The sequence below is a fragment of the Arachis ipaensis genome, chromosome B02 (genome assembly GCF_000816755.2).
Source record: "Arachis ipaensis cultivar K30076 chromosome B02, Araip1.1, whole genome shotgun sequence".
Lineage (NCBI taxonomy): Eukaryota > Viridiplantae > Streptophyta > Magnoliopsida > Fabales > Fabaceae > Arachis > Arachis ipaensis.
This window is the reverse complement of record NC_029786.2, coordinates 10,117,417-10,136,542: the sequence shown is the minus strand read 5'-3', so window position 1 is coordinate 10,136,542 and position 19,126 is coordinate 10,117,417. Positions and strand designations below refer to the sequence as shown.

The 19,126-nt window shown below is 35.2% G+C and overlaps 2 protein-coding genes across 2 annotated transcripts; one reads left to right on the top strand and one right to left on the bottom strand.

The window, feature by feature from the left end:
- LOC107626806 (protein YSC84-like) lies at window positions 10,285-11,111 on the top strand. The gene is made up of 2 exons (XM_016329704.1): window positions 10,285-10,563; window positions 10,962-11,111. The coding sequence occupies exons 1-2, from the start codon at window positions 10,285-10,287 to the stop codon at window positions 11,109-11,111; spliced, it is 429 nt and encodes a 142-aa protein (XP_016185190.1).
- LOC107626805 (pentatricopeptide repeat-containing protein At2g15690-like) lies at window positions 11,584-12,332 on the bottom strand. The gene is made up of 2 exons (XM_016329703.1): window positions 12,165-12,332; window positions 11,584-12,096 (listed from the first exon to the last, which is right to left on the bottom strand). Exons 1-2 carry the CDS (start codon window positions 12,330-12,332, stop codon window positions 11,584-11,586), a joined length of 681 nt encoding a protein of 226 aa, XP_016185189.1.

The window sequence follows — 19,126 nt, the reverse complement described above, 5'->3', positions numbered from 1 at the left end:
TCAAAAGCTTGTTGGTTTTGTAGTTGTTCTTCCTCTCAATTTTTTTTTTAATTTTTGGTGTTGTAGACTACCGGTAAGAGATGGTGCGCCTTTTTTAAATGGACAGATGTTGAAGAAGAAGAAGTCATAGTTGGCAGAAATGAAAGTTCAGTTAGTGAAGACCATTGAAAAATATCTCTGGGATAGAAAATTAGTGTAGTTGAAGCTGAAACTAGAATATTAAAAATGTGGAATATTATGTTGTCTGTGTTTGTTATTATTTTTGGAATTGTGATTGTAGCTTATGAATTAGGTAGGATGAAATATATGTAACTGTGATATCAGTTATGTGAATTAAGCATTGTTATATATTTAATGACAAAATAGAAATGAAATTTTATTTTCTCTTGGTAATGATATATCCTGTAAAAATTCTTTAAAACTGAGATTATACAAAAGAGGAGGTATAACTTATAACCAAATAAGTATCAGAAGAGCATAGTTTGGTCAAATTGGTCAAGCTGTTATGAGTCTGTATATGAAGACAAGATCAGGAGCTGGCTCTGATAATTATATATGTAGTATGCACTTCCATTATTGAATAAATTTAAGTGTATAGTTCATTTGTGAAAACATTGAATACAAAATAATAACTTCGGCTCTCAATGATTATCTTTTTTGTTCCTATGAAAACAAAAATAGATGAGATGTTATGACAAAAGAAAATCTAATAAAACCTTTTGTGATTCTTGCACTTGACAGAGGACCCACAAATAAGTAATTCATTAAGTAATTCATAGTCATTAATCATTGTCAATATCACAGCATTAGCAATAGCAGTATCTTTATCATACTTCAAATACCCTAGATAACATAGTTTCAAATATCCTAAACCAAAACATTACTCTACATAACATAGTAACAAAATATCAAAAGAGCATAGTTTGATCAAATGTTCTCTACAAAATATGTTCTACACAACTTTCAGTCAACATTGCAAATCGTTTTCTATTTTGTTGTTGGTGGTTTGAAGTTCGGGGTGGAGATGAATGTCATAAACTTTGACAAGCGTGCAGCTGTCCCAGAACTTCCTCCTTACATTGGGTTCACATTAAAAGTTTTTTCCTCTTAAATTACAGCTTGTCAGGCCTTGTGACCTGTTGTGGAGGTGGAGGTGGTCTGATGGAGGGACCTAGTGAAATTGTTAACAGAATTAGTGACCAATACAACCCAATAAAAACCAATCAATATATTATCAAATAGTATCAATCAATTAGATCTACCCAACATTTACTCATATATTATAAACCAATACAAACCAGTTAACAGTTAATCAAATATTAGAAACCAATCACTACCTATTTCTGATTTTCTGGCTGTGAGTAAGTGGGTTGGGTGAGTACAATCTCTGAAGCATTTGCATCATTAACAGCTTGCCCTAGTGCTAATGGAGCATTTTCATTAATCTCAGCAGCTTGGGTGTTAGTAGTAGCAGCATTTGCTGGATCTCTAGTCTCTCCAGCCTTAAAACCTTTTTCTTTTGCAACAACAGCCCATGCTGCATTAACAAGGGCACTAGCAAGGTCATCAGCTTTCCTATGAGCGCAACTTCTCTTTGTATGCCCTCTCGTACCACAATAAGTACATGTGAATTCTTTGTATTTCCTCTTCAACTTGATTTCAGTTTTTGACTTCTTAACACTAGATGGCTCTTCATCAGCATCCTTCCGTCTTTTTTGGGTTATCTGGCTTTCGCTTCATTTTAGGTGCATGAGGCCTATTTTATTCACTTCTCTCCCAAAGATCTTGTCCTGGTATTGGATTGAGAGAGTTCTTGTAGGTATCTCTATAGGCTTCCATGGTCAGCCAATGATGACAAAAATCCTCAGGATTCCGATTTATCTTGGAGATGGCTGCACATGCATAGACACACGGCATGCCTACGAAGACAGATGTGGTGAAATATTATCCAACAATCTATTTAAGTAGAGACCAATCACCAGAGACAAATAAAATAGTTAAACAAATAACAACTCTTAAATGAATACAAACCAGTCACTATCTAATCTAAACTATGTTTAATCAAATGATACAAACAAATAGAAATAAGCAATTATTAGCTACCTCAGTACTTGTTATTTGCCAAAACCTACAAGTGCATATGCTCTTTTCCAAGTCAACAGCCATGTTGGTAGACCAACCGTGGATCTCAAATCTTTGATACTTTTCATCTCCACTCCAAATCGGTACCCATTTTTGAGATTCTTTCTGGATTTTCTGCAATCTACTATGTTGGATTGGTGGGAGCTTACCAACATGGTGGGAAAACTTAACCTTGTTTTTTGCAATGGACCGCATCGCAAACATCCGAACCTCCTCTAACAAGGTGATTATTAGCTTAGCTCTGTATTCCTTGATCCTCGAGTTAAAAATCTCGCAGGCATTGTTACAAATATTATCAATTTTTTTATCGTTTCGGAAATATGCCCTAGTCCATGCTTCTCTAGGCCACTTATCCAAATATGCCCAAGCTCCCTCGTTGTGTCTCTTTAACCTATCTATCTTCTGATCAAAATCATGGCGAGTTGTTTCTCTAGCACACTCCCATAATAGTCCTCTGTACTCCTGCTCTTTTCATTGTTTGTTATATTCTTCCATAGATGTCAGACACAGAATCGATGGTGTACATTGAGCATGAGCTTCTTTACTGCTGAAGCCAAACCCTGAACTAGTAACACATGAAATTTCAATTATCGTGCCTCAAACAGACCCCCCAAAAAATATTAAGTGACCTCAAACAGACCCCCCAAATATATTAAGTGACCTCAAATAGATCCTCGCAACGAATACATTTACTAATCACAGTCCTCACAGCAAGTATGAATTGATTATACAAATAAATCTTTTTAATCACAGTCGTCACAGCATATATGAATTGATTATACAAATATATTTACTCATTTACCTTTTGCTGTCTGACATAAAAGCCCATTTGTTAGCCATGTAGTCACCCAAGTCATCAAGCAGCAGGTCCAAAAACCACCTCCAATTCTCTTTATTCTCAACATCAACAATTGCCCACGCAATTGGATATATATGGTTGTTGGCGTCCTGAGCCACTGCTGAGAGTATTTGTCCACCAAACCGAGTCTTCAAGAAGGCTCTATCGAGTCTGGTCATTGGGCGGCAGCTAGCCTCAAAACCCTTCTTACATCCATCCAGGCATACATATATTTTTTCAAATATAGGATCATCCCGTTGAAGATATGTACCAATCTTTACTGTTGAACCAGGATTACTCTTAAGTAGAGTTTTTGCATAATCTCTAATCAAACCATACTGGGCAGCTGCATCACCGTAAACAATATTTCTTGCATCCATTAAAGCTCTGGTTAGTGATGATTTGTTTAGATCCAGGTCACCCCTTCTCCTGAAATATGCTTTAGTTTCACTGTGCTTTAAGCTCGGATACCTCCTCAATTTCTTTACCAACTTGCCAGCAAGCCATCTCCTGTTGGCTGCCCTATTTTTGCTCATCCTAGGACATATGTGTTTATTCTTAAATGTTTTTAATTGCCAGCATGTCTCCTCAGAATCCCTGAATGCATAAGCAACCCATGGACATCTAACTATATCCTCATCTTCTCCAGTTGTCCACTTGCAAATAGCTCTGACTTTGTAGCTCTCATTCCTTCTAAATTTAATCTCCCTACCCTCTTGAATGGTGAATTCTCTCACAGCATCCATAAATTCATTCTTGTTACTGAACTTCATTCCAACTTGTAGCTTTAATTCACCGAATCGGCCACCGTTAGAGAAGATTGGGTGCACATCCAGCCCAGTCAACTCATCAGTATGATCATTGTCATAAACCAAACTGCCATTTGGTTTAGTGACAAAATTGCCTCTATGATGATACACAATCGTTATACCTTCATCCATCTATAAATAAGATTCAGGAGATACAATGGTTAAAAACAACACTAACTTCAATAAATTGAAAATAGTAATTCAGATTACAGATAATTCAGTTGGGGCTTAGTTCTAATATATTAAACAACTTAATTGAAAGTGTTTTGGCTACCATTAAAAAACATGAATATTTTGTTAAAGGTATTTGGTTTAATTTCAATCTGTCTCATGCAATCCTTAATCATGAAACATGAAAAAATAAAGTAAGTAAAATCAACAATATTTGGATACAATTACAACTTTGCTAATCAAAGTAAATTCAACTCTGGCTCAAGTATCAAACTATTATGCCATACAACACTACCCAACATTGCCAATACTTCACAGAATATAATGAAACAAGTACAATCCCTTTTACTTTATGAATGGCCAGAATGAATTAATAATAATAATAATAATAATAATAATAATAATAATAATAATAATAATAATAATAATAATAATAATAATAATAATAAACAGGGAAACCTTCAACAAAACATACCAGCTTTATCTGCGTTTTAATTATTGTTAAAATTAATAAGCATTATTTTCAATCTTCAAGTGGAAAAGCAAATAAGAGAAATTCATTGTCCTATCTAAAAAAAAAAGAAAAGAGAATAAAAGGGCAAAGATTTTTCACAACTGATTGCCAAAGTAGAACAAAGAAGTTAAAATCTTCACACAATCAATTACATAACTAACCGTCACAAGTATCTGAAATACCTAAACATAAAGGATTATGCTTTTTACAAGGATAATTAATGGCAGAGTAATTCAGACATCAGAAGCAAAAAAAATCCATTTCATTTTCTATTTAACAGCTTATTTGCTGTACCACTTAATGTAATAATCTGCACAATAATTATGCATGGAACAATATAATGTTCACATCTTAACAAGAACAAGTAATTTGTAATGAATCTCGTAAAAACTTATTAAGGAAGTACGAAAAAGTAAACTATCACATGCATTATTGAAAATATTAAGCATTTAAAAAGATGTTTTTTTTTTGCTTTTTAACAAGTGCCATGTTAAAATACTCATGCAGAAAATTTAAGAGAAGGGTTCTTGAGAAATAAAATAGACTCCACTTTAATCATTAAGTTATTCCTTCCCTCAAAGATTCTAACTAGTAATTACACTCTTAAAGTTCATGTATAAAAGTAGGATTTTTTTATCAAAATTATATTCTTGTTATGATCATTACATAATGCAGTACTCCCTTTCCACTATATTAGTACTCTTGTAAATAATAGTACAAGAAGGAACAAGGAAACACATGAAAGTAAAATTGTCAGGTGTATTCATTAGTCGAGGAACGGAAATTCAAGGATACCATTTTAATATATAAATGTACTGAAATCTTGAATATGATCATCTACGACACCTCCAAGCCATAGTAGTAATGTCAATGTCTAAGGAAAATCAAAAAGTTCAGTTCATGATTATCACTTAATTTCAGATGTATAATAAAACACTCATTGTGGTCATTGATGCAGACAATGTTCAGCACAAAAAATACTTTATTTTTACAAGAAATTACCCAGTCAACAATTAAATTAAAATGGGACATGAAGGAGTAAAATTGTTATTTTAAAATGGAATATGAAGAATTAAAGACTGCTCAAACGGACAAAGAACTGAATGATTCAGTTGATCATAGTCACACACATGCAAAAAAATTAAACCCTAACAAACAAAAACTCTATCATCATCAACAACCATAATCAACCACATTCTCCCAAAGTTTCACTGATGAAGTAGACTGAAAAAAATGAAAAACAACTCACAACCAATATTTTGAGAAAAACAGAGCATGGTAGTTGAGAGCAGCATTTTTGTTACTAACCTGTTTTCCAAAAGATGACTCCCAGGTAATTAATCTTCACAATAGGGAGCGCGAAACAAGTAAGAAAAGGTTCAAACCTCCATTACTGCAATACCCATGGTGCTTCTCTGACGGGAACGTATACGACGGGAAGAGAAGGAAGAGAAAAGGTCGATTGGATTTCACTTTTGAAGTGGTTAATGTTTGGAGTTTATTTAACCCCTTTTCTCATGTCAACGACATCATTTCTAAGGATTTCGGCGCCAACAGTAAAATGGCGTCGTTTTGAGACTGCCAGGTGTCATTTAAAATTGTCAGGTCAGCTCTCCGGTGACGGAAAATGCCGGAAGGGCCAATTTGAGGCGCGGGTCAAAATTTCAGGGTACAATTGAAACATTGAGGGCTAAATTGAGTCGGGGGTCAAATTTCAGGGGCCAATTTGAGTATTAACTCAAAATATCACCATAGGGTTGAAATTTATCCATTATATTTAGAGAAAATGATAAATAGGTTCTTGATATTTTGGTTTACGAATATTTAAATTTTTAACAATTTAAAAATATGTTTAAATTTTTTATCTTTTTAAAATCTGGATATATAGATCCCAAGTTTAATTTGTCTTATTTTAAAAATTTTCTCACGTGTACATATGTATATCAACCAAATTAATACAACAAAAGACATTATGTAAACCCCGTTAAATTAGTAAATAATTAGTCGATAAATTAATTTTTAATAAAGAAAATTAGAAATGCGAATATTATATTAAATTAGGATAGAGCTCGTCAAAACGAGAATTTTGACACTAATTTTAAAAAAATCGGTCCAATTACGAGTCGAACCGATCCGAACCGGGCCGTAGGCCTAAACCAGCCCAATAGGACATTAAGTGAACCCACTTTTTCCGTTTCCTCCATTAGTTACATTGCAGCAAGCAAAGGGAGGGGAAGAATGAAAGCCACTTCCAACCCTTACGGTGATTTTAAAATCCCATAACTTCTCCGTCCGAGTTCCGATCGTCGCACCATTTATAGCCACGCGTTTACCGCATCGAGCTCTACGTTTCTACCAGAACAATTTCATAGGTAACTTACTATTTCAGCTCAGTCTCTTCATCCCCAATTTTTGGAAAATTTGGTAGAAATATTAAATTTCTTTATTCTTTGATGTTTTAAGATCCAATTAGCTTGAGGGAAACGTTTACTCTTACTTATGTGAAACTTGGGTAAGGTGAGGATACGATAATTCTATTTTAAATTCATTGAATTTGAACTTTGAGTATTAAATTGGATATATATGTGTTATAAATGTGTATTTTGTTGAGAAAATAAATAATTGGAGCTTGAAATTGTGATTACCGGAACTTGGAGGAAGCTGCTTAGTTGAGGTTTTGAGGGCTGTGTTCTTTTTAATAAAATTGTCTTGGGTAATACTTGAAAATCGGCCAAGGTATGGTTTAGGTTTCTTGCATTTAATATATAATGTTCTGTGAAAACTTAGGCTAGATGACCATAGGATAAGTTGAATTGCATGTGTATATTTGATACTTAGTATCTTATTGATGAACATGGTTGGTTTGTTGCTTGTTGATTAATTGGTGATTTGGTGAATTATTGATTTGAGGTATAACTATTGTGGAGGTTGTTGTGATAATGAGAGAGGGTATTTTGTGTTAAAAGTCTAGGATTTGTGAACTATAATTTATGGTTGAATTTTGGTTGGTGGATTTGAATATTATATGAGTATAATTGTTGATCTGAAATAGATTTATTGTGGTGATTGTTATAATGATGAGGAAGGGTATGTTGAATTGAAAAGAATGTAGTTTTAGAGAGGTGCTGCTGCCAAAATTTTATAAAAATTAAAGATTTTGTTTAGATGATTATTTAAAAAGATTTAGATTCAAAGGTTATATGGTTTGATTTTGAGTTATTAAGAAAATGAGTATGTTTTAAGTTTGATTCATTTAGAAAAGAATGAATTATGTTTTGAATTGGAACTATTGATGAATAGAATGGGAGGTGTGATAATGAAGGATAATAATTGAGTATGATTGATGTATGATGATGAATGAGATGCGATTGAGAATGATGTGGATGTTGATGAATTATAATTGAATTATTTATATGGCTTATGAATTTGAATGATCTGAGATACGAGATTTCCTGGATAAAGTACCGTGGCTTGTCACCACGTGTACCAGGTTGAAAACTCAATATTCTGTTGACCCTACGACGTAAGGGTGACCGAGCACTATAAATTTCCGAGAATATTAACCCCCATTGAGTAATATTGATTATTTGAGAAAAAACTATGCATAGACTTTTAGAGATGCACGTCGAGGGATAGTCTAAGGTTTTCAAACTTGTCGGGTTGGCTGGATAACCGACAGATGAGCCCCATCAGCCATAGGACAGGCATGCATCATCTGCATATTACTTGAATTACTTGCTTGTGCATTAACTGGGTGTGCCTAAGTGTTTTTGCCATGTTTAATGTATAACTGCTACCTGCTGTATTTGTAACCTACTTGTGCTTGCTTTTATCTGTTTAACTGTCTGTGAAATACTGATGAAGATAGAGGTATGGAAGAATGGCAGTATGAGATTTAGATTTAAGGTTAAGTTAAGTCAGGTTTAGATACTCTTAGAAAACCACCTTTTTATGGCTTCTGTTTAATACTTTAAGCTCTATAATCTGAGTGTCGGCGTTTTAGGATTGCCTCTGGCATTCACAGGACCTTAGGATGCGTTTGTTTTCAGAGACAGAATAGAACATGACACCGAGACAAAGACAGAACAAAACAGAACATTAAAAATTATTGTTTGTGTATTGTGTTTGGATATGATGGAGAAGACACTAATGTAATGTCTAGTATTATAATTGGATACACATGGACAAGACTAAATTATTAGGTAAAATGACTAAAATAGACATCCCTCCCCTCCTTCCCTGTATCTCTAATCCTTGCCCTCCCTAACCCTCTCGAGTTCAAGAACCGAATGGTTTTCGTTGCTTCAACTTCGATCTTCATTGGGTATAAGAGCAAAAAACTGGCCAAGAAAAACCAAACCGTGCCGGAACTGGACCGGGATTCATTGCCAAAAGGGTTCAGTTATCGGAATCAACATTTCCGATTTCAGAAGAACACATAAAGCTAGTCTTCACCCAAGTTTCTCTGTTGATCCACTTGCCAATTTTACCCGTTTAGCTTCCTTCAATGCTTCAGGTTTTGTGCTTAATGGTTCTATTCCTGAGTGGTTTAGTGACAAAAGCAATAACAACTACCTTGGTGCACTCTAGGTGCTTGATTTAAGTTCTTGCTCAATAACTGGCTCTATTCCTGAGTCAATTGGTGGTTTGATTTTGTTGAAGTCTGCGTTACTTTCTGGGAATAGCTTAACTGGTTGAATGCCTTCAGGTTTGGAAATGTTGTCTAATTTATCTGTGCTTGATCTCTCAGGAAATGAATAGTAGTTGTCTCTGTACTTCTCTTCATTCCTCAATCGAATCTCAAACTGATAATAGCACAAAAAAAGGAAGGAAAAAAAATCATCTTTTTAATCTCTTCTTGATTTCCACCTCCAATAACTCAAACACCCATTTTCTATTTTTGCCAAAATCTCATTTATTTCTATTCTTTTCTTCTTGAGTCACTTTGAAACTGACACTTCTCCTATCAACAGTAACACCTTAACTATCCTCACGTTCTTCAGGTACGGTGCCTTCTCAGATTTGAGAATTTCATTAAAAATTTCACTATAAAGTGTCTATTAGATTCATATGTGATAAATCTAGCTTGGTGCCTATTAGGTTGTGAGTGAATAATGCTATGTTTGTTCTCAACATTTTCTTAATCTTTTACTTAGATGTAGATGAATAAAGCTAGCTTGGGCTGAACTTCAGATTTTTAGATTAAGGGTGTGTGAGAACTGAGAAATTTACTTCATTGTTAGCTGATTTTGCCCCAATTAAATTAGCTAGAGTGTAGTGGATGTGGATTTGTGATTTTAGATATAGTGGCTTGACTCGGTCTGATTCAATTCCATTCGTGCAAGTTTAGTTGAATTCTAGTAGATTTTGGGATCGTTGTGAATTTAGAGTGAGTGATTTATGGCCATTGCAAAGTTGGTTAGCAAAGTGAAACGCCCATATCGGTTATGGGTGAAGATAACAGCTGTGACAATGTTAGGTTTGTGCTTCATCTTTGTGTGGGGGGTGTTCTCGAATTCGTCTTCGTCTATTACCACACAAAGGGAAAGCTTTGAAGACATTATAGAACCTTCTTCCTCCTCTTCTACTTCTTCTAAAGGGGTTCAAACAATTTGATAATTTCTATACCGGCAAAAATTCATTTGTCAACGGGGTGAGTACCCGCGGGTTCGGGTAGTGTTGCCACCCCTAAGGAGAAGGATGTGTCGGGGGAGGATGAAAAGAAGGGTAATAGTTCTGCCACCGTACATCAAGAACATGACAAATGGGTGGCACCACATAAAAGGGTGCATAAGAATGATAAAGATAAAATGAGAGCAAATGAAGTGTCTGAATCTGATGGTAATGATGAATCAGAGGATAAGGAAGACAAAGAGGAGAGTGAAGGAGAGTTGGAAGGTGAAAAAGAAGGGTCTGATCATGACGGTGAAGTGGGTGTGGATCTTGACATTATATGCTTGCTACTAAAATATGCCAAAGGCCTAGCGATCTTAACTGTTGCCAAAGCTGGTGCACTTCTCTCTTACAAAATTGGTACTGGTTTGGTTGTTGCTCGAAGAGTCGATGGATCATGGTCTGCGCCATCAGCTGTACTCTCCCTGGGCTTAGGATGGGATGCTCAGATAAGGAGAATATATGCATGTTTAGTTCTTGTGTAGTATTATTTCACCAATATGTTTATGCATACTATTATGAGTTAATTGTGAAAACCGGATAAAGAGTAGAAGAAATGGACGTGGACCTATTTCAAAATACATCTGTGTTTAATTTTCCTTTACTATTTAATCTTAATTGACATAATATTTTTTGTGACTTTATCTTTACACAACTCTATTGCATTAACTGAATATTACCCTTAGAAGATCGAGTTAGTATAGGTATTAAAAATCTTGGCATGGCTTAGATTTGTGTGTTGATCTTGTATTCCCATATTGGTGGCGAACTTATGGATTTTATAGTTATTCTTCATGATATAAAATCTGTGAAGGCATTTTGCAGTCGAATGCATTTTTCCCTTGGTGCTGGTTGTAGTGCTGCTGCTGGACCTGTTGGAAGAGTTCTGGAGGTTGATGTTCGTGCTGGTGACAGGGGTTCTGGCATGTGCTATACATATAGTTGTAGTAAAGGTAGCTTTTAAATGATTTTTTTATTGCACATATCGCTTGTTCTTCTCTATGCACAAAAATGCCACTGAAATATTTAATTTTGTTCATTTGAATTGATTAGTATATTTGGGCTATTGCTTTCCTTGATATTTTAGTGCTGTCTCTTGCTGAATAATTTCTACACCTGATAAAATATTTAGCGAATAAATAATCATTTGTACCCATGAGAGATAAAAACGCTGACATTTGTACCCATGATAGCTCGAAACTAACCTTGTACCCATGAGAGATGCTGTCCGTGTGACAAAAGTGCCCCGCCTTGGATCTGAGCTTGGTTCGTGCCTTTCCGAACCTACGTGGCACTCCCAAACCCTCCCCCCAATCTGAGCCAACCATTCATCATCATCATCTTCATCTTCATCTTCTTCACCATCACCATCACCATCACCATAACCTCCATAACCTCCATCACCATCACCTCAGCACCGCCACAGCCACCTCCCTTCACCACAACCTCCGGCGACAACCTACACCGCTTCTCTTCTTTATCCCTGCCTCCTTCATCTCCTGAAAAACCAACAAAGCATCAACCACAGCGCCATTTTCAGTGTATCCAATGATCATCAAGTGCCAAGAACTCATGTTTCTCTCTGGCATTCGATCAAACACCTTGCGTGCAATATTCATGTTACCACATTTCCCATACATTCCAATCAACCTATTGTTCAATTCAACCTCCCCTCGAAACCTCGATCTTCTCAAGAACTCATGAACCCTTTTCCCATACTCAAGCGACCTCGTACCCTCGCACAAATTCAACGTGGCGAGAAAAATACCATAATCAGCAACTGAACCTTGACCCATGAGTTCTAAAGCTTCAGCAAGCTTACCCTCTTCGCACAACTCAATCAAATTAACGTTCAGGGTGGTTGCATCAAACATCGCGTTTTGGCGGTTCTGGTCGACCCTATTATGAGTATTATCAAGTTTGGGTTTTGGTTCTCTAGGAAGATTCTCCTTCCGTGAAGTTTGGGTCTTTTGAGCGAAATAACCAGTGGGGTGGCGTTTTTACGGCGGGGTTGGACCTTGTTGCTGTTGGTGGTAGGGTTATTGGAATCGGGAACGGCGTAGGAGCATAGAGGAGTGGAAGGGAGAGAGCAATTAGAGGGCTTCGGAGGAGAGAAGTGTGGGAATTTGGAATGGGATGAGATGACGGTGTTTAATTTGCAGGGAACGGGTCCCAGTGACGCCATTGATGAGTGGAGTTTGAGCTCCATGGAGTTCTGATTTTGGAGGCTGTGTGGAACAATTGCAGAAGAATAATTTTCCATCCCCTGCGTTTTTTTCTGAGTTCTGTTTCTTTCATTGTATTGCTTTTAGTTCATTTTGCTTAATTTGGTTAGTTAGAAATGCATGTTAGTGGATTTAGGTGTGTTTTGATTCATGCTGGTGTTTGAAAATTTTGTTGTTTTGGTGGAGAGGAGGAGCTGGCGCTGTGGTCTCTAGGCTCAGCGGAGGTGAGAAGAGGGGAAGAAGAAGAGAAAGGGGCGCGGCGGTGTGGGTTGTCGCCGGAGGTTGTGGTGAAGGGAGGTGGCTGTGGCGGTGCTGAGGTGATGGTGATGGAGGTTATGGAGGTTATGGTAATGGTGATGGTGAAGAAGATGAAGATGATGATGGTGAATGGTTGGCTCAGATTGGGGGGAGGGTTTGGGAGTGCCACGTAGGTTCGGAAAGGCACGAACCAAGCTCAAATCTAAGGCGGGGCACTTTTGTCACACGGACAGCATCTCTCATGGGTACAAGGTTAGTTTCGAGCTATCATGGGTACAAATGTCAGTGTTTTCATCTCTGATGGGTACAAATGGTCATTTATTCAATATTTAGCCAAGGCAATCTAATGTATGGACCATAATCTTGTTAATATGCTGACTAAGACATCAAGTTTTAACTATGGTAGAAATATGTGGTATAGTGGACTGAAGGTGTGTTTGTTAATGCCTTGTTTGAATAATCTAAATGCTAACAAGCTAATTTCACAACTATAGTAGTGTCTGGACTTGTTCAACTGATATTATATGCTTGCTACTACTCCTGCAAGGGAGACAAGAACAATGATGAGAGTGCCTTTGGCACAAAACCAGAAGCTGCGGTTCAACTCTCTGCTACTTCAAATGGAAGAGTTGCAGTTCAAGTTTGATGATGACAACTACTCCAATATCAAACCCTTTTGCTTTTTTAATTTCTTTTCTGTTGTTTAATATTCGATCAAGACAGTAGCAATTTATATTTTATTTATTGGTACATGAGAGAGCTAGATATTTCTGTGTGCTACTCTCCTCATGTGACTTTATTATTGTTGTTCATACACTGGCCCAACACTAAGGCCCAGATCCAAACGAAAAGACCCAGTCCAAAGGATTGAGCCTCACCCCACACCGACCTTCCCCTAAAGAAGTCGGTTCTCACTACGACTTGCTCTAAAGAAGTCGGGAACGAAGATTAGCTGGCAGATAAACACTCACTCAAATGAGTAACTGCCCCTAAGATCTCTCAACCAACTTCCAGGAGCCATATCCCAACTTTCCTAAGATAAAGGGACAGTTATCCACCTTAAAAGGTGGAACTACTTCAACGGTGGTTATTGGCTCACCGCTATAAATACACTGACACTCCTCAGGTATCTCTAAGTCCCAATACTCTCTAGACCTGCTCACGCCCTTGCTGACTTAGGCATCGGAGTGTCTTTGCAGGTACCACCCCCATTCACTCGTATTCACAAGTCGGACGGAGGCCCTAAAGACGCGAATCCGCTCGAAGGCTTCCTTCCATAGACGATTGGGCCAACCCAGCGAGTCCAGCCCAATAATCTCCGGTTATCCATCGTAACATTTGTCATTTCATCATTTCTAGTGAGTACTTTTGCACATGCTTAACATAAATAAAGTTATATTTTGCACAATAGACTAAAAATTCTAATTGAACATAAACAAAAGAAACATTTACAAATTGAAGAAAAAAAACATAAAATTAATTAAGCACCCATTTTGAACAAGTTTCTGCAGTAACATAATAAAACCAATACTTAAAACTAATTATGCACTAACATCAACAAAATTATGCATGTTTGAACCTAAATCTGCACAAAATGAAATGATAACTCTAAAAGAGATTAACTCTAATTCTAAGTATGCAATATAGCTCTAATAAATCCGACTTTCTGACTATTTTCCAATGACCAAAACATTTTTTCTAGTTGAGGATTTGTGGAGAACTTGAGTGCAATAGAAATAACTTCATCATCAGTGAATTCAAGTTCGCTAAGTATATCACCAGCCTTTTTTTCCTCACGAGTGTTTACCATAGCTTGGGCAAAAGCATCCAAACGCTTTCCCTATTGATCGAACACATATTTCAATGTGTCAGTTAACTCTTTCATCATCTTGGTATCCTTTGCCGCTTTAAATGAGGAAGGCTTCTTTCCTTGTTTCTTCCCAGAAGATGAAGCCACAGATTTTGATTGTTGGAGTAAAGATTCACTGTAATCATGGTTTGAGTTAAAGATATCCGTATCTTCTTTGTCCATTTCTTCATATCCATTCATTTGCACTTCTTCTTCAGCGTCATTGCCGCATACAGCAGCATCCCTATTTGCTCTTTCCTTACAAAATATTTTTTCTAAGCGCGTATAAAGGGGAAAAGGCTTTCCTGAAGTATACAACCTTACTCCTTGTTTCTAGAAAAAATAAAAAATAAAAGATCAACAAAGAAGGACTGACTATCAAGTAAAGTAAAATTAATTCAACAAAATCAAACTTGTAAACCAACCTTTATATAAGCAGTTAGGATCTCTTTGTTGTCCACAACCACACATTGCTTTACATCATCCCATCCAAAACCGCTACAGGCTGCCATGTTAGCAGCAAATTGATATTTCTCTTTCAACGTCTTAACCTTGTTTTTGCAATGAGTTATTTGAAAACCACCACCTGGAAACCTCTCATTCATTTTTGCAGCAAGTTTCTCAAAAGATCCGAGCCTAAATTGACCTGCATCAGCTATTCTTCCTTCAATGACAAGCTCCTCCATAAAACCAACAAATACCTCTGTTTCTTCATCAGTCCAAACATGTCTGTCCTTTTGTCCCTACAATTTATATTAACTGAATCAAAATTCAATTGAACATCCTAAGGATATCATGACATTATCTTTATAATGTATCATTACAATATATTTAAATAAAATACACATAATAATTCAAATAAAATACACATATAATGTATCAATACATCACAAAAGCATATCATAAGCATATCATGAGATTATTTTTATAATGTATCAATACAATACAAAATCCAACACAACAAACTATCATAATAATTCAAATAAAATACACATACAAGAAATAAACCAACTAATTAATTTGGCTATGCATCCACTCATTGTACATTTCATGTGCTAAGTTGTCTCGCCAAACAGTCCATTCATTGCTGCCCTCTACACTGTCAATAATTTCATCGTCGCCATCTTGGTTATCACCATGCTCCTCTCCAATAAGCACTTGCTCATTCTCAAGTGACATGTCCTCCTCAGGATCGGAGTCCATATTAAGCCGAATAAAATTTTGTAATAAACAACAAGCAATAATTATTCTATTTTGTGTCTTGATTTGGTAGAAACAAGGACTCCTCAAAATTGCCCATCTCTTCTTCAATAAACCAAAACAACGCTCAATAATGTTCCTAGCTGAAGAGTGCTTCTTGTTAAAATATTCTCGAAAGTTTCTAGGCGCATTTCTATCATAGGCCCATTCTTGTACGTGGTATCGAGTATGCCTATATGATACTAGAAACCCCTTGCAATTAGTATAACCAGCATCCACTAAATAATAATTCCCTATAAATTAAAAGAGACACGTTATGAGGATTAAGAAAATTGTATGAATTAAAAATTTTGAAGTGTTTTTGTTACCTAAAATTTAACTATTACATACTAATTGGTATCTTGAGGTTATTACGACGTGAAATTGCGTCTCTAAGGACTCTTGAATCCGATGCGGATCCTTCCCATCCACTAAGTACGTACACAAAATTCATATCTTGATTGCATACGCCTAGGACGTTGGTTGATATTTTACCTTTTCTTGTTCTGTATCTTGATTTATCTTCTTCAGAGACAGTCACATCTATATATGTTCCATCTAATGCTCCTAGACAATTCTAAAGCAAAGAAATTGAAGGTTCAAAACTATCTCTATACCAAACCATATATAATACAAAACCACAACCGCATTTCTTCATTAGACGTACCTTGAACCACTTCCATCGGGGATCTATGCAGTCATCCGAAACAGGAACAGGCTTTGCAAACAACAGGCTTTGGACACGTAATACCGACGACAAAACTTTATTAAAATACTTACTTATTGTTTCTCCTGACCTATAAAATCTAACTTGGAGTGTGCGATTCTTTTTATGATGAGCTAAAATTATTAAAAATATAATCACTTGCTCAGGTATATTTATATGACATTCATCGCTTAATCCACCCTGAACTTTAAGTAACTCACATAATCTTCCTAATGCATCTACGCTCATCCTTAATTCCCAAATACAATTCCTATCGCCTCCTCCTATGATGCGGCTTAACACATTTCGTCTCAAGGGATTAGTATTAATTTCTCTATTCCTAATCAACAAATGTCTCCTTCTCCTATTTTTCAAATAAAAAAATGCTAACATCAAAACTAATATTGTGGCTGTCTCAAGTTCAATCTGAATCATAAAATAAAAAAAAAAAGGAAATCGTCTAAATTGTTCAGATTGGTCCAATGGTTCCATTCTTCCCTAACAACAGATAAAAAATATAAATCATAATTTATTATAAAATAACATAAATACTAAAAATAATCAATAAGAATAAAAATAACAACATAACTAAAATTAATTATTTTATTTTTGCATTCAAATAAATAAGAAGACTTCAATATATTTTTTTCCTTTTCTTATTCCATTCTGAACAAAATATATATGTTCAATCATTCATTCACAGTAGGATTGTATAAATTAACAATTTTGACACCAGAAAGACAATTTCTCATGTTCATATTTAATTTTTACATTTTCAAATCACAAACAATATAAACAAATAAAAATAAAAGAAGCCAGAAGAACCCAATAATTTAAAGTAAAAAAATGCAAACGAAAATAAGAAGCAAAAAGGAAAGGCAGAGTTATATACCTGCGTGACTGAGAAAGAGAAGAACACGTGAATTTCAAAAGTTGTTACAAACTCTAATAAATAATTTGCTTCTGAAATGTTGTAGTTAAATTAGTTGAGCAAAAAAATGAAGAGGAGAAGCACGCAGTAAAGAAGAAGAAAAAGAAACAAAGAAAAAAAAAGAAGAATAAGATGAAGTACTAAACCACAGAACACCGAAAAAAGAAGAGAAATAAGGAGAAGAAGAAAGGGACAGAGAGCAAGAAGAGAAAGAGAAGAGACAGAGAGCTAGACCTGGGAAGTGAGACGAAAAAAGAATCCAAAAACGAGAAGGAAGAAGGAGAGACGAAATAGAGAGCATGGGGAAGATTACCTGGGAGGAGAAGGCTGCTCCACAACACATAAAATTAGGGCTTATGATATGATTTAAAAAGGGCAACAATGGAATAATAATAATATGTAGGGATAAAATGGGAAAGAATTTTCATTAAAAAATCTGTGTCCACTTTGTTAATTCCCGTGTCCATCATTGTCCCTCATAAAAGAGTGGATACAAAAATTAAAAAAACTATTCCAGAGACAATATGTCCACTGTCTATGTCTCTGCTACCAAACACGTTTTAATTATTTAATGTCCATGTCTTTGTGTACTGTCTCCAAAAACAAACGCTACCTTATATATTATGTGTGTGGCACCTTTATCATACTGAGAACCTCCGGTTCTCATTCCATACTATGTTGTTGTTTTTCAGATACAGGTTGAGAGACATCTCGTTAGGCATCTGGACCCCTGAGGCGAGGTAGTTACTGGGTTATTTTGTTGTATAATGATGCATATGTATATATTTAGCTCTCTTTCTCTCTCCGCTTAATTTGTTCTTTTGATCCTCTTAGAGGTTTATAGAGAGACAGGATTTTGTTTATGTACATTTGGGTTTTGGGTATAAATATTCTTCGACCAGTCTTGATTTCGCGGGCTGAGTTAGGAGCTTGTTATTTTGTATCTTTGGCGCTCTATTTCTACTTTTATAATCTTATGTTTGATAGTTATAGTTTTCTTCACACGCAAGTTATTCCATTTGCAGAGCGTTGCGCTTTTTATTTCGCAATTTTTATTCCCTCCATTCTTCAATACTCCTAGCATATTATAATCCTTCTGCTATTTTATGTACACATTTTATTTTAGAGGTCGTAATACCTCGTCACTTCTGTTTTACATCCTAGGTGTAAAGTTTTGTGTGGTAAAGTGTTATATATATTTAATTTTTTTGTTAGGTCTGCCAGACCCATGTAAAAGAGAGATCAATATGTCCAAATTTTAAAAAAATTTTAAATCGTTAAAAATTTAAATATTTGTCGAGAAAAAGTCAATAACTCATTTTTTCTTTTCTCTTATATTTAACTAGTTTAGCTTTTATATACTCCAAAAAAATAATATTAAAATTACTAAATAAAAAAGTTTGAAAAAGATGTCAGATTTAATTTTTAATATATTTATTGTGCTTTAGTTAAATAAAATGTTTAAAAGTTTTTACGGATAATAATATTAATATGTGACCGAAAATATACTTATAGTTAAATGTAAATTAAGATAAGAAATTAGGCAACAAAAATAATTGATAATTCACTAAATAAAACTATAGCAATTGGACAAAAATACAAAAAGATAAAATGTATTTAATTAAATAAAAAAATTAAACAAAATTTAATAACAATTGAATTGTTTATTCAAATAGAAACAAAACTTTAAATAACTAAAAATACTAAAATGATATGGTTGTTGTGAGAAAATTTTTAAATTTATTTATTCATTAAATTTAAACTTCAAACT